This window comes from Gopherus evgoodei, chromosome 23 (genome assembly GCF_007399415.2).
Source record: "Gopherus evgoodei ecotype Sinaloan lineage chromosome 23, rGopEvg1_v1.p, whole genome shotgun sequence".
In the NCBI taxonomy this organism is placed as follows: domain Eukaryota; kingdom Metazoa; phylum Chordata; order Testudines; family Testudinidae; genus Gopherus; species Gopherus evgoodei.
This window is the reverse complement of record NC_044344.1, coordinates 12,633,308-12,646,836: the sequence shown is the minus strand read 5'-3', so window position 1 is coordinate 12,646,836 and position 13,529 is coordinate 12,633,308. Positions and strand designations below refer to the sequence as shown.

General features: G+C 44.8%; 1 protein-coding gene across 2 annotated transcripts in view; it reads right to left on the bottom strand.

Annotated features, from left to right (window-relative positions):
- The window catches only part of LOC115639054 (ADP-ribosylation factor 2), a 32,690-nt gene that overhangs the window by 9,706 nt on the left and 9,455 nt on the right, over positions 1-13,529 (bottom strand). For both annotated transcript variants that reach the window (XM_030541360.1, XM_030541359.1), the window contains exon 2: positions 2,857-3,020. In XM_030541360.1, the coding sequence (XP_030397220.1) occupies positions 2,857-3,004 (148 nt within the window). In that variant the 5' untranslated portion in view covers positions 3,005-3,020. The remainder of the gene's footprint in view (positions 1-2,856; positions 3,021-13,529) is intronic.

Genomic DNA, 13,529 nt, shown 5'->3' with positions numbered 1-13,529 from the left:
TTGTTGTTAGAACAAAATGACAATAAAAAAGCTCCTCAGAAGGCAATGACTTTGAAGATGAAGTGGATGTGTCTGAACAATCTGGATAAACTGGTTAGTAAACTTATCTCTGCACCATTCTTATGAAAAGCCAGCCTTGTCTTACAGTGCTAGTAAATGATTATTTAGATTGTCATAAGTGTGTTTTTGGTGGCTTACTTATTTATGAATTTCAAAATGTTTGTTGTAGGAGTATTTATCGGTTACATTTTCACTGTCATTGCTGGACTTCTATTGCTCAACATAGTCAACCATCCCAGGGGAAGATTTCCTCTTCAAAAGTACAGTTTTATTAGGACTTTGGGGAAAAAAAATAATTTTTTAAAATTCATAATCGGTTTCATATGTTGCTCGAGATAGGGAAAACAACAAATCATAAGGATTATTTAAATCTAATCCCCTCGAGATGGATTATTTAAATCCATCTTGAGGGGATTAGATTTAAATAATCTTTATGATTTGTTATTTTCCCTAACCCCCTATCAAACTGGGTTTAGAATAAGTTACATCATTTGAACAGTCATACAAATGGCTGTAGTAGGAGGAATCTTGATTTTTTTTTTTTAAACAATTTGTTTCAATGGTCCAGGTCAGATGTAAGGGGATTGAACACTCACCATTTGCAATATCTACAGCTTCACCATCTGCTGGTCCAACCAGCAGAGCTGTAACTAAACACAGACAGTAGATTTCCCGAGTGTCCCAAAAGAAGAAGGAGAAGAAAAAGAAGACCACCACCCAGAAAAACCATGGATGAGTCCTTGTGGCACCTTCGAGACTAACACATTTATTTGGGCATAAGGTTTTGTGGGCCAGAGCCCACTTCATCAGCTATTTATTAAGAACAGGCTTACCTGGATGATAATTTGTGAAGGAAATGGGAGATAAAAAGAGGAAACTATAGCAGTCTAAATAGTCAACAGTAGGCTACAGAGAAATGCAGAAGATATGCTGAATATCTTGAAACCTATTTCCATAGCCCGGAACAAACTGCAGAACAATTGCTACTCTGCTGCTGATGCTGTTGAAATTTGGAAAGACCTTGAAGAACCAGTGAAGAAAGACAAGCACCAACACAATTATGCAGCAGGCAGTAAAGAAGTGGGTGGATCATGCTTTTGCTCCGCCTCATTTTCTTGCTAATAGTCTCAACCCAGAGTACCAGGGTAGATGCCTCTCTGCTGCAGAAGAACCTGCAGCTATGACACAGGCATCGAATGATCACTTCTGTCATACCAACCATAACAGAGATCAGGGCTGGAGGGGACCATTCAAGCAGTAGGTATTGGCTGATGATGTTTTAAAAGGTCACTCTACGGAACTGGGGGAAGTCACTAGCTAAGCACCTGGAACCAGAGTTTGCTGAAGGGCTAACCAGCTTCTGACAGCAGTTGCCTCTTTTACAGGCACAGAAAGATTTTTTTTTTTAATTTGGACTAATTAATTCAAAGCTGAGAAATCAATTGTGAGTTGAAAAAATGAGAATGCTGTGTGTCTCTTCCAGACTACGAATGAAAATAAGGAGGGAAGGGATGAGATCTGGTTGTTTTAAAGTTTGAAGAACAGCTTAAATAACTTAGGAGACTGTTTGTCTCATTTCCAAGAGACTTAGGCAAGTAGGAACTTAAGCGCCAGTTGCTTTCACTTACGCATATTTAGAATTTTTCCCAGGTTGACCTGAAATAATCAGTTTAATTCACTGACTACAGTTAATCCTCCTGTTCCTTTAATAAATCATGTAGTTGTAAGTGTGAAACATGTTTTGATATGAGAAATTTATGTAAATGAACATTTAATGTTGTTTGTTTAATAATCTGTTCATGCTGTTCTAGGTTTAATAAAATTTTAGTTGCTATCCTAATGCAGCTTGACAAAAATCATGAGAAAAGCTAATTATCTAATAAGCAGTATATCATTCACCATTTTCTAACATACTAAAATTGTATAATTAATAAGAAGCTGAAAATATTAAGCTATATAATTGCTTAAATAAATGCTCCTATGTAGCAAAAAGATTGACCAAATCTAGTGTAAAGGCTCCATTTAGTTGTAAATCTATATGTTTTAATGATTACATAAACCAACGAGAATGCACCTTTCTTTGAAAAATAAAAGTACAACTGGAAAAGGTGATCTAAAAAAAAAATCAATGCTTTCCACTCGGTGATTTAAATTGCCTTGTTTTAAATCAATCCACCCTGGTCCAAGATAGGGATGTAAATATTGGTTAAAAAAGTTAACTGATTAAACGATTAAAATTGTATCATGTAACTGGGTAATGGTTAACTGATGTCACTCCCACAGCAGGCTAGTGCAGGACGGCAGGGGCTATGGGTCTGCTGAGGCCCCACCAGGCCACACACCATGGCCTGGGTCACTCTGGCCCGGCCATGCCCTGTGGCCCCCAAATGGCCCGCTGCAGGGGATAACGGTTAAGAGCCGGTTAACAGTAAGCCTAATGCTTACTGGTTAACCGCTTACATCTCCAGCCCAAGATTAGAGTCTGACAGAATTGGGAACAGAACCCGTATCTCCCATTTCCTAATCCCCAGTCTGAACCATTAGACCACATTACCTCTTTGTAAATTTCAATCCATGCATCCCATTAATCAAACATTTAACAATGGCATTAGGATGAGGTTTTCTGCTCTTTTTAGAATCAGGGCTCCTCTGGCCACTCTCAACCCACACTACATGACTTGGGATAAGGCATAACAATGCTCACAAACTGCTGTGTCAGAAAGTCCTTGTGAATCTCTGCTTACGTTCCCTTACTGCACACATCTCTAATGGAGTCAGTGTATTAGTAAAACCTACCTATTGTTGGGATGGTGGTCACAATTTCCCCCAGCTTAAGTTTGTAAAGGATGGTGGTTTTTCCTGCTGCATCCAGACCTACCATGAGGATTCGCATCTCTTTCTTTCCAAAGAGGTTTTTAAACAGTTTTTCAAAGACATTCCCCATTGTAGTTGGTTATATTCTGTTAAGAAAAAAGATCAGTTTAGCACCTCCCCATGCCTCAGTGTTGTGCAAGAGAATCTCTGCATAGGTGTCCCATCTAAGGAGAATTCCACATACACATTCTCAGGATTAATGATTGCATCTCTCCTCCAGTCCTGCTGTATTAGGAAGAGAGCCTGAGACATAAGCCCTTGTATGAGGCAGGACGTGCTCACAGAATTTGGCAAGAATAGTGCTGATATTGCAGAAATACACATTCCTAAGGAGTGCTAGTCACAGAGTACTTACGCAAACACAGCCCGATATCAAGAGGTATCAGAACACCCTGATATCAAGGATGGTACAAAATATTCCCCAAGGATAACAGGAACACACTCAGACCTCGTAGACTTTAAGGTCAGAAGGGACCATTATGATCATCTAGTCCAGCGGTCAGCAACCTTTCAGAAGTGGTGTGCCGAGTCTTCATTTATTCACTCTCATTTAGGGTTTTGCATGCCAGTAATACGTTTTAACATTTTTAAAAGGTCTCTCTCTATAAGTCTATAATATGTAACTAAACTATTGTTGTAGGCAAAGTAAATAAGATTTTTAAAATGTTTAAGCAGCTTCATTTAAAATTAAATTAAAATGCAGAGCCGCCCAGACCGATGGCCAGGACCCGGGCAGTGAGAGTGCCACTGAAAATCAGCTTGTGTGCCACCTTTGGCACACATGCCATAGGTTGCCTACCCGATCTAGTCTGACCTCCTGCACAACGCAGGCCACAGAATCTCACCCATCCACTCCTGTAACAAACTCCTAACCTAAGTCTGAGTTATTGAAGTCCTCAAATTGTTGTTTAAAGACCTCAAGTGCAGAGAATCCTTCAGCAAGTGACCCATGCCCCATGCTGCAGAGGAAGGCAAAAAACCTCCAGGGCCTCTGCCAATCTTCCCTGGTGGAAAATTCCTTCCCGACCCCAAATATGGCAATCACTTAAACCGTGAGCATGTGGGCAAGACTCACCAGCCAGACACCCAGGAAAGAATTCTCTGTAGTAACTCAGATCCCTCCCCAGCTAACATCCCATCACAGACCATTGGGCATATTTATCTGCAAATAATCAAAGATCAATTAGTTGCATGACCTTGTACTTTTCACTATTAAATTTCATCCTATTACTATTACTCCTGTTTAAAAAGTCATCCAGATCTTCCTGTATGATATCCTGGTTCTTCTCTGTGTTAGCAATACCTCCCAGCTTTGTGTCATCCACAAACTTTATTAGCACATTCCCACTTTTTGTGCCAAGGTCAGTAATAAAAAGATTAAATAAGGTTGGTCCCAAAACCGATCCCTGAGGAACTCCACTAGTAACCTCCTTCCAGCCTCACAGTCACCTTTCAGTACGACCCATTGTAGTCTCCCCTTTAATCAGTTCCTTATCCACCTTTCCATTTTCATACTGATCCCCATCTTTTCCAATCTGACTAATAATTCCCCAGGTGGAACCGTATCAAATGCCTTACTGAAATCGAGGTAAAATTAGATCCACTGCGTTTCCTTTGTCTAAAAAAATTTGTTACCTTTTCAAAGAAGATGATCAGGTTGGTCTGGCATGATCTACCTTTCGTAAAACCATGTTGTATTTTGTCCCAATTACCACTGACCTCAATGTCCTTAACTATTTCCTCCTTCAAATTTTTTTCCAAGACCTTGTATACTACAGATGTCAAACTAACAGGCCTATAGTTACTCGGATCACCTTTTCCCCCCGCTTTCTTAAAAATAGGAACTATGTTAGCAGTTCTCCAGTCATACGGTACAACCCCTGAGTTTACCGATTCATTAAAAATTCTTGCTAATGGGTTTGCAATTTCACTGACCCCTCCCAAAAGATAAGGTCAGGATGACAGCACAGAATAGAGATGTTTTGATCAAACCAAGATGTACAAGATGATGGGTGATAACTATTGACATCAGGGGTCTGTAATTAACTATGGCAAAGAGGCAGTACCAACTGGTTTGTATCGGGGTATAAAAATGTATCTCAGGGAATGTCTTTGGTCAGCTGAGGGGGGCAGTGGAAAGTCCTGTCATTGACTAAGCTGCATCTGTGGTCACAGGCAGACAGGTCTTAGTATCCTCGTAGAGTCTGCCAGGTGCTATCATCATGCTTCGTCAACAATAAACCTGGCCAGGTGCCTTCGCTTAAAACCTGGTCTGTGAATTTAACAGGCAGTTTAACTGAGTTCTGCTATCTCCACTATCTGTGTAGAGCTGAGACAGCACCTCGAATGAACACACCCGCAGCCAACATCTAACCACACCCACAATAAGTCTCCTCTTTGCCCTATGAGATTTAAAACAGTGCACAGCACCATGCCTGTAAAGCAGTGAACTGCAGCATACAGACACTGTATTCAACTAACTACCATAAGGAAAAAGCTGAGCAAATGCAGGGTTTTAATTGCCGGATGACTTCAACACAGTTTCTGCTCAAGCAAGTGAGAGAGAGACAGAGTGTGTGTGTGTGTGTTTAATTTATAACAATAGAATAAGGGGGTAGATATAAGGTTCCTGTTGAGTGATCAGCTGAGACTTCTGTGTTGCAAAATGTAGGTGTGCCTTGGAATCAAACATCTCCCATTCCCCTGTTGCACCACAGAGTGTGCTGTCACCCTATTTGCATATATGTTTTCAGAGTAAAAAAATTTCAACCATATTCCTACTCATTGTAATACTGCAAGAGTCAACTTTGGGAGTCCCAGTGGAGAGAGGGTTCCAGGAATCATGCATTTCCCCACTATGTATTCAGACAAGATCATTAGCTGTCCCAAGCAGTCCAAGTAGTAACGGACATTTCCGAGTTCTAATCAACCAGATTTTTTATTAAAACTAAACCCCTTGGTAACTATGCATAGCAGCTTGGTATGATAGGCTACAATATTAACACTCATTCCCTGAAAGCTGTGATTTCCAGGCCTTCATGGGTAGCTCACAGCTAGTATTTCTGAACTCTGGAGTCAATGCAAGAGCACTCTTTGGGGACTGAGAAAGGACAATGGTGAATGAAACAAAAGGCAGGTGACTCAGGGTTTCTACAGAGCCAGAATCTGGTGGTTTAGTCTGCCACAGAAGGAGGGTCCTGCAGTATTCAGAGAAATCAAGCATGGATGGCAGGAGAGGTGTCAGGCTTAGTAGATTTGCTGTTTTCCCATCTTCTGTTTGGGATGCTATTGATTCTGAAGGTAGAAAGGGAGAAAGCAAGAAGAGGGAAAAGGTAGATCCTCAGCAAGCTTCCAGCTTGGCTGTTAGCTCAAACTAAACCAAACCTCATGTTACATTTTGGAGTGTACACGTCACCTGAGACTGTGGGAGAAAGTACAAAATCCTCCAGGTACAAATTAAAACCCTGACAAAAACATGACCCATAGGAGGAAGAGCAGCCAGGGGAAACTGTCAGGCAATTGGCAGTGGGACTAGAGCCTCTCACCATTACGTAGTTTAGCCAGATACAAACTGAAGTTATCACCCAACTGAAGCACTGATCATCTCAGCCCGATTCCTAGGTCAAGCGCCCATGTCACAAACAGCCCCCACAAGTGGAACTCTGGGCAGGCTCAGCCTAAAATCCAATCAGCAAACGATCAGGGAGGCAAATCACTGCAGCTCCTAATGATCACCCCTCTTGGTATAGGAGACAGCACAATGCAGGGCAGTTACTGCCAGTGCTGTTCCCGGTTTGGTGCATGGAGGGCACCAGACTTTTGTTTTCTAAAACAAACAACACTCCATAGGAGACTAAAGTCAGCATCCGTCTCACAAGTGTCACTGACTACAGTCTAAGAGAAACTGAAAAGTAGCACAAGCAGATGCTGTAGGTGGGACTAAGTCTGAGATCTAGATCTCATGCAAGGGGAAGATAGCAATCCAGTTATGATGAATCACAGAATATCAGGGCTGGAAAGGACCTCAGGAGGTCATCTAGTCCAACCCCCTGCTCAAAGCAGGACCAATCCTCAACTAAATCATCTCAGCCAGGACTTTGTCAAGCCTGACCTTAAAAACCTCTAAGGAAGGAGATTCCACCACCTCCCTAGGTAACCCATTCCAGTGCTTCATCACCCTCCTAGTGAAATAGTGTTTTCTAATATCCAACCTAGACCTCCCGCACTGCAACTTGAGACCATTGCTCCTTGTTCTGTCATTTCCCACCACCAAGAACAGTCTAAATCCATCCTCTATGGAACCCCCCTTCAGGTAGTTGAAAGCAGCTATCAAATCCCCCCCCACTTGTCTCTTCTGCAGAAGAAACAATCCCAGTTCCCTCAGCCTCTCCTCATAAGTCATGTGCTCCAGCCCCCTAATCATTTTTGTTGCCCTCTGCTGGAGTCTTTCCAAGTTTTCCACATCCTTCTTGTACCATGGGGCCCAAAACTGGACACAGTACTCCAGATGAGGCCTCACCAATGTCGAATAGAGGGGAATGATCACATCCCTCGATCTGCTGGCAATGCCCCTACTATACTGCCCAAAATGCTGTTAGCCTTCCTGGCAACAAGGGCACACTGTTGACTCATATCCAGCTTCTCATCCACTATAACCCCTAGGTCCTTTCCTGCAGAACTGCTTCCTAGCCATTTGGTCCCTACTCTGTAACAGTGAATTTGATTCTTCCATCCTAAGTGCAGGACTCTGCACTTGTCCTTGTTGAACCTCATCAGGTTTCTTTTGGCCCAGTCCTCTAATCAGAATGCAGACCAAGATGGCATGAAAACAAGAAGCTATTCATGCAAGTTAGAATGCTGTCAAAAGGGGAAGCCATGTTAAGGATGAAAATATAAAATAAACCCATAAAACTAAAGACATTGTTAGACGATGACACGGCACCTTGACTTTGCAATGTCTAATCATTGCATGCTAGCAGCAGCTCTTGACAAAGTGTTTCCCCAGAGATTTGAAACCTCTCATTATCAAGGTATGTTTTGTATGTGTTAGACAGTGGCACCCAAAGGTGCATAATGAACTGAATGAGCTCCCAGGATGATGCAGCGATTGGGAGCAAATGTGGTCTATGAACAGTAAGGCAGAGGGAATCAAGTCCAGTAGGGGGTGCTATTATCAGTACATACAGCAGCAGAGAGACCATAACTGGATGTGTGTCCAGTTTGGGTGTCCATGCTTTACAAAGGAGGTTGTTAAACTTTGCACAAATTCTACTCCTTAGCTGACCTGGAGATGAACTCCTGACAAAACAGGCTGTTTGTTCCTCATGATGGTTTTGGACTGCCCCTCTGTGTACAAAACCATAACCAGATTAGGACCCAAATAGTTGGCTGGTTCTCCAGTTGGTTGGCCTCAACGACACGTGGCAATGAGTTCTATGTCCTAACGTATGGTGTGGAAAATTGTCCTTTGATAGATTAATGATTTCTAAGGCCAGCAGGGGCCCATTATGATTATCTAGTCCAGGGGTTCTCAAACTGGGGGTTGGGAGGTTATTACATGGGGAGTCACGAGCTGTCAGCCTCCATCCCAAACTCTGCTTTGCCTCCAGCATATATAATTATGTTAAACATATATAAAAGTGTTTTTAACTTATAAAAGGGGGGGGGTTTGCACTCTGAGGCTTGCTGCGTGAAAGGGGTCACCAGTACAAAAGTTTGAGAACCACTGATCTAGTCCAACCTCCTGCTTGACAGAGGCTGTAAAACTTCCTACAGTAATTCCTGCGTCAAGCCAATTTGAAAATTAAGAGTGCCCCAAAATGAACCCGCAGCTATTCCCCTTGACCAGACCTTGCAGGGAGGCTGCAGCAGCAGCCAGTGAGACAAAGTGCTAATCAATGAACAGCAGCTGTTGCTGAGAAGAGCAAGCAAGTGAAGGAGAGTTTCTCTGGAGGAAAAAGACTTTCCTCTACTTCTCCAGCAACTTTGGAGGAGCAGCAGAGCTTGAGTACGAGTTACCCGCAGCTTCCATTTTGGTTTGTAGTTCACAGCTTTCGAGTACATCCCAACCCCGGGACTCTGCATTCCTCCTCCACAGCTCATGCTGGGCCCTTATGGGGGAAAAATTCCTCTTCACACAAGCAGAAGCTAGGACTATATCTATCAGGCCAAGGACCAATACACATTTATCCCCAGCAGCTGACTCAACAAGGAAGAGTAGCAGAGACTATCCCTTAGTTTAGAGACTATTTAATACTTTTAAGAAAGTTAGGATAAGCCAACAAGCATTAAAGTTTTTGATTTTCTACAAAGACACTTTTTGGTGGAACCCATTCTTTAAAAGGAGCATGGAGTTCCTGTCCCAAATTAGTAAGACCTCAGACTCTGGAGTGCTATGTACCACCAAAATCCCACTGTGATCTATGCACAACGTAAGGTCTTTTGTAACTGTTCTTCGAGATGTGTTGCTCATGTCCATTCCAAGTAGGTGTGTGTGGGCCGCATGCACAGTGGCCAGAAGGTTTTTCCCCTAGTGGTATCTGTCTTATCGGTCCAGCTACCCCTTGGAGTTGCACCTTCATGGCACTGCATATAGGGCCCTGGCGACTTGCCGCCTCCTCAGTTCCCTCTTCCTGGCACTGTTCCGACAAAGTTTGGCGGGTGGGTCTTGGAATGGACATAAATACATCTTGAACAACAGTTACCAAAGGTAGGTAACCATCTTTTCTTCGAATGCTTGCTCATGTTGATTCCAAGTAGGTGACTCCCAAGCAGACTGTAGGAGGGGAGATCGGAGCACGGAGAATCGCTTGACTGAAGCACTGCTTTGCCAAATGCTGTATCATGCCAGGTCTGTTAAGTGATGGCACAATGCGAGATGAACATATGGATCGACAACCGTGTCATGGCCCTGCAAATCTCCTGTACAGGGACATGTGCCAGGAACGCAGCTGAGGAGGCCTGCACCCTCGTGGACTGCACTTACAGCATAGGGCTGGCACATAGATAATTCAAATGCAACACGTGATCCATGATGAAATTCTCCGCGATGAAACCAGGAGGCCCTTCATCCTGTCCACTATTGCAATAAAGAGTTGATTTGATTTAATTTATGAAATGGTTTTGTCCTTTTGATATAGAAAGCCAGTGCCCATCTGATGTCTAGGGAATGGAGCCTTTGCTCCCAGCAGTTGGCACATGGCTTAGGGTAGAACACAGGGAGGAAAACGTCCTGGCTTGTATGAAACTGTGATACGACCTTAGGCAGAAAGGCTGGATGAGGCCACAACTGGGCCTTGTCCTTACCGAAAACTGTATATGGAGGTTCAGGTGTCAAGGCCTTGAGCTCAGACACCCTCCTGGCTGAGGTTATCGTGACTAGGAATGCCACATACATGAGAGGTAGGAGCAATTATGTTGCTATTGGGCTCAAAGGGGGCCCTATTAGCCTGGAAATCACCAGGTTAAGGTCCCACGCTCGTATTGGATGGTGAATGTGAGGGTATAACATGTCTAGCCCCTTGGGAAAGCAGATCACTATTGGACCTGCAAAGACTGATCGACTGTCAACCCCTGGGTGGAATGCAGAGATTGCTGCCAGGTGAACCTTTAAGGACAACATTGCCAGATCTAGCTTCCTTTAAGGGCAATAGATAGTCCAAGATGAAGGGCATTGATGCTTGCATCACAGACGTACCCTTTGCATTGCCCAAATTGAAGACCTCTTCCAATGGCCAAGTATGCAGCTCTAGTGGATGGTTTTCTGCTGCCAAGGAAGACCTCTTGAATGGGTTCAGAGCATGCCCACTCCATGGGGTTTAGCCAAAAAGCTTCCATGCCATAAAGGGGAGAGACTCAAGGCTGAGATGCTGGAGGTGGCTGTGGTCCTGAGTGACTAGGTCCAGCACCAGTGGCAGGGTGATCAGAGTGACTACTGACAGTTCTAGGAGCACTGTATACCAGTGCTGGTAGGGCCAGGCTGGAGTTATCAGTATGATGGACACTCTTTCCTTTGTGACCTTGAGCAGGAAGGGCAGGAACACATAATAGGTGGTCCTTCTAGGGAAGGAGAAATGCATCTGCGATTGAGCCCGGGCTGTGACTCAGGAAGGAATAAAACTGCTGACACTTCCTGTTGAATCTCATTGTGAATGGGGAACTCGCACTGGTGGAAAATGCTGTTCACGATATCCAGACGAATGGACCACTTGTGGCTGAGATGGATTTGCTGAGATGGTCTGCCAGCTCGTTCTGGGATCCCGGAAGGTAAGATGCCTCTAGGTGTATTGAGAGGGCTATGCAGAAGTCCCACAGCTTGAGGGCTTCCTGATATAGGAGAAGAGTGTGCTCCACCCTGTCTGTTTATATAAAACCTCACTGTTGTATTGTCCATCAACACTGATACACATCTGCCATCCAGATAGGGTTGGAAAGTTTAGCAGGCTAGGTGAACCACTCTCGGCTCCCTGACACTGATGTGAAGAGAGAGCTCTACTTGGGACCAGAGACCTTGAGTCCTGAGGGCCCTTAGATGTGATCCCCACCCCAACACTGATGTGTCCGTGACTTGAGACATTGAGGGCTGAGGTCTCGAGAAGGACACTCCTGTGGTGGCTCAACCCTCAAAGAGTATACGGAGAAGAGACTCAAATACCAGAGGAGGAAGTGAAACTAAACTTGTCCAGGCTGTCTCTGTTTGGCCAGTATATGGATGCCAGTCAAGCCTGCAGAGGTCTGAGCCGCAGCCTTGCATGCTGAACCACGTATGTGCATGTGGCCAAATCTGTGCCAACACAGTGGGAAACCGCCCAAGGTCCTTTATGATGAAGCAAATGGCGTGGAAGTGACTCTGGCAGGAATGACCTGGTGTGAGTGAAGTCTAGGATTGCTCCTATAAATTCTATCCTCTGGTTGTGGATAGGGTTGACTTTGATACATTTAGCTATAGACCCACCCTGTCAAAGGCTGACAGTTTTACACGCGCCTCTACCTGCATCCTGGAGTGGCCTTGACAAGCCAATTGTTGAGATACGGAAACGCTTGCATGTCATCTTCTCAGGAAGGCAGCGACAACTGCCAAGCACTTGGTAAACACACAAGGGGCTGCTGACAGGCTGAAGGGGAGGACTGTAAACTGATGAGTGCAGTTCAACACGAAGCTGAGGAACCTCCTGTGAGATGGGATAATCAATATGTGGAAGTAAGCATCCAAGCTGAGGGCGGCATACCAGTCCCCCGGATCCAGGTGGCCAAAGACATCATGAAGAAGCTGAAGTTTTGCATGAATCTGTTGAGGTTTTGCAGGTCGAGAATGGGTCTGAGACCCCCTTTGGCTTTCGGGATTAGGAAATATTGGGAGTAGAATCCCTTTCCCCTTAGTTCCTGAGGAACCTCCTCTACTGCTCCTAGGAGCATTTCCATCTCCTGTATAAGAAGTTCATAGAATATTAGGGTTGGATGGGACCTCAGGAGGTATCTAGTCCAACCCTCTGCTCAAAGCAAGACCAATCCCCAAACAGATTTTTGCCCCAGATCCCTAAATGGCCCCCTCAGGGACTGAACTCACAACCCTGGGTTTAGCAGGCCAATGCTCAAACTACTGAGCTATCCCTCCCCTCCGCCCCTTGCAAGTTGCTCATGAGAGTGGTCCCTGAGAAGACATGGGAGTAACGGAATTGGAGAGAATATCCCAATTCTACTGTGCACAGGACCCAGCAGTCTGAGGTTATGACAGTTCAGGAAGCAAGGAGAAGAATCCAGGATCTGGTGTGGTGCACTGCTACTGGTGCTCACCCTCAAAAAGGCGGGCTCGGCACCAGAAGACTGTCCAGTGGAGCCCCGGCCTCGGTTGGATGAGGGGCTGGGGTGGCCTACATCTGTTGTTCCTGCTATGTTTCCCAGAGTAGCCTTGCCTAGGCTGTGCCAGGCAAAAATGCAGGGGAGGTTGGGGCTTAAAGTGCTTTCTCTGTGGGACTGGTGTACGCAGCCTCAATAACTTCAGTGTTGCCCTTGAATTTTTCAGACTATGGAGTTTGGAGTCTGTCTGCTTCAAAAACAACCCCGAGCCTTCAAAGGGCAAGTCCTGTACTGTTTGTTGGATTTCTGGGGGAGGGCCAACATGCAGCCACAAACAACTCCTCATGGCAACAGCCAATGACATGGTTTGCGTGGCCAAGTCTGCCGCATCCAGGGCGGCCTGCAATGAGGTCCTTACCAGTGCCTTGCCCTCCTCCACAATCGCTGCAAACTCAATTTAGAGTCAGTGGGAAGCAACTCCTTGACCTGTGTTATGGTATCCCATGAGCTGAAGTTCTAACAGCTCAAGACTCCTTGCTGGTTTGCAATATGGAGCTGGAACCTCCCGATGGAGTGCACCTTTCTGCAGAAGAGCTCCAGCTTCTTCAAGTCCTTCGACTTGGGTGTTGGGCTCTGCTTGACCTTGCCTTTCCCTCTCATTTGCAGCTACCACCACCGACCCCAGCTGCAGATAGGTGAAGAGGTATTCATACCCCTTTGAGGGTACAAAGTACTTTCTTTCTATCCCCTTAGCTGTAGGGAGGATAGAGGCAGGCATCTGCCACAGAGTTTTGGTGGCA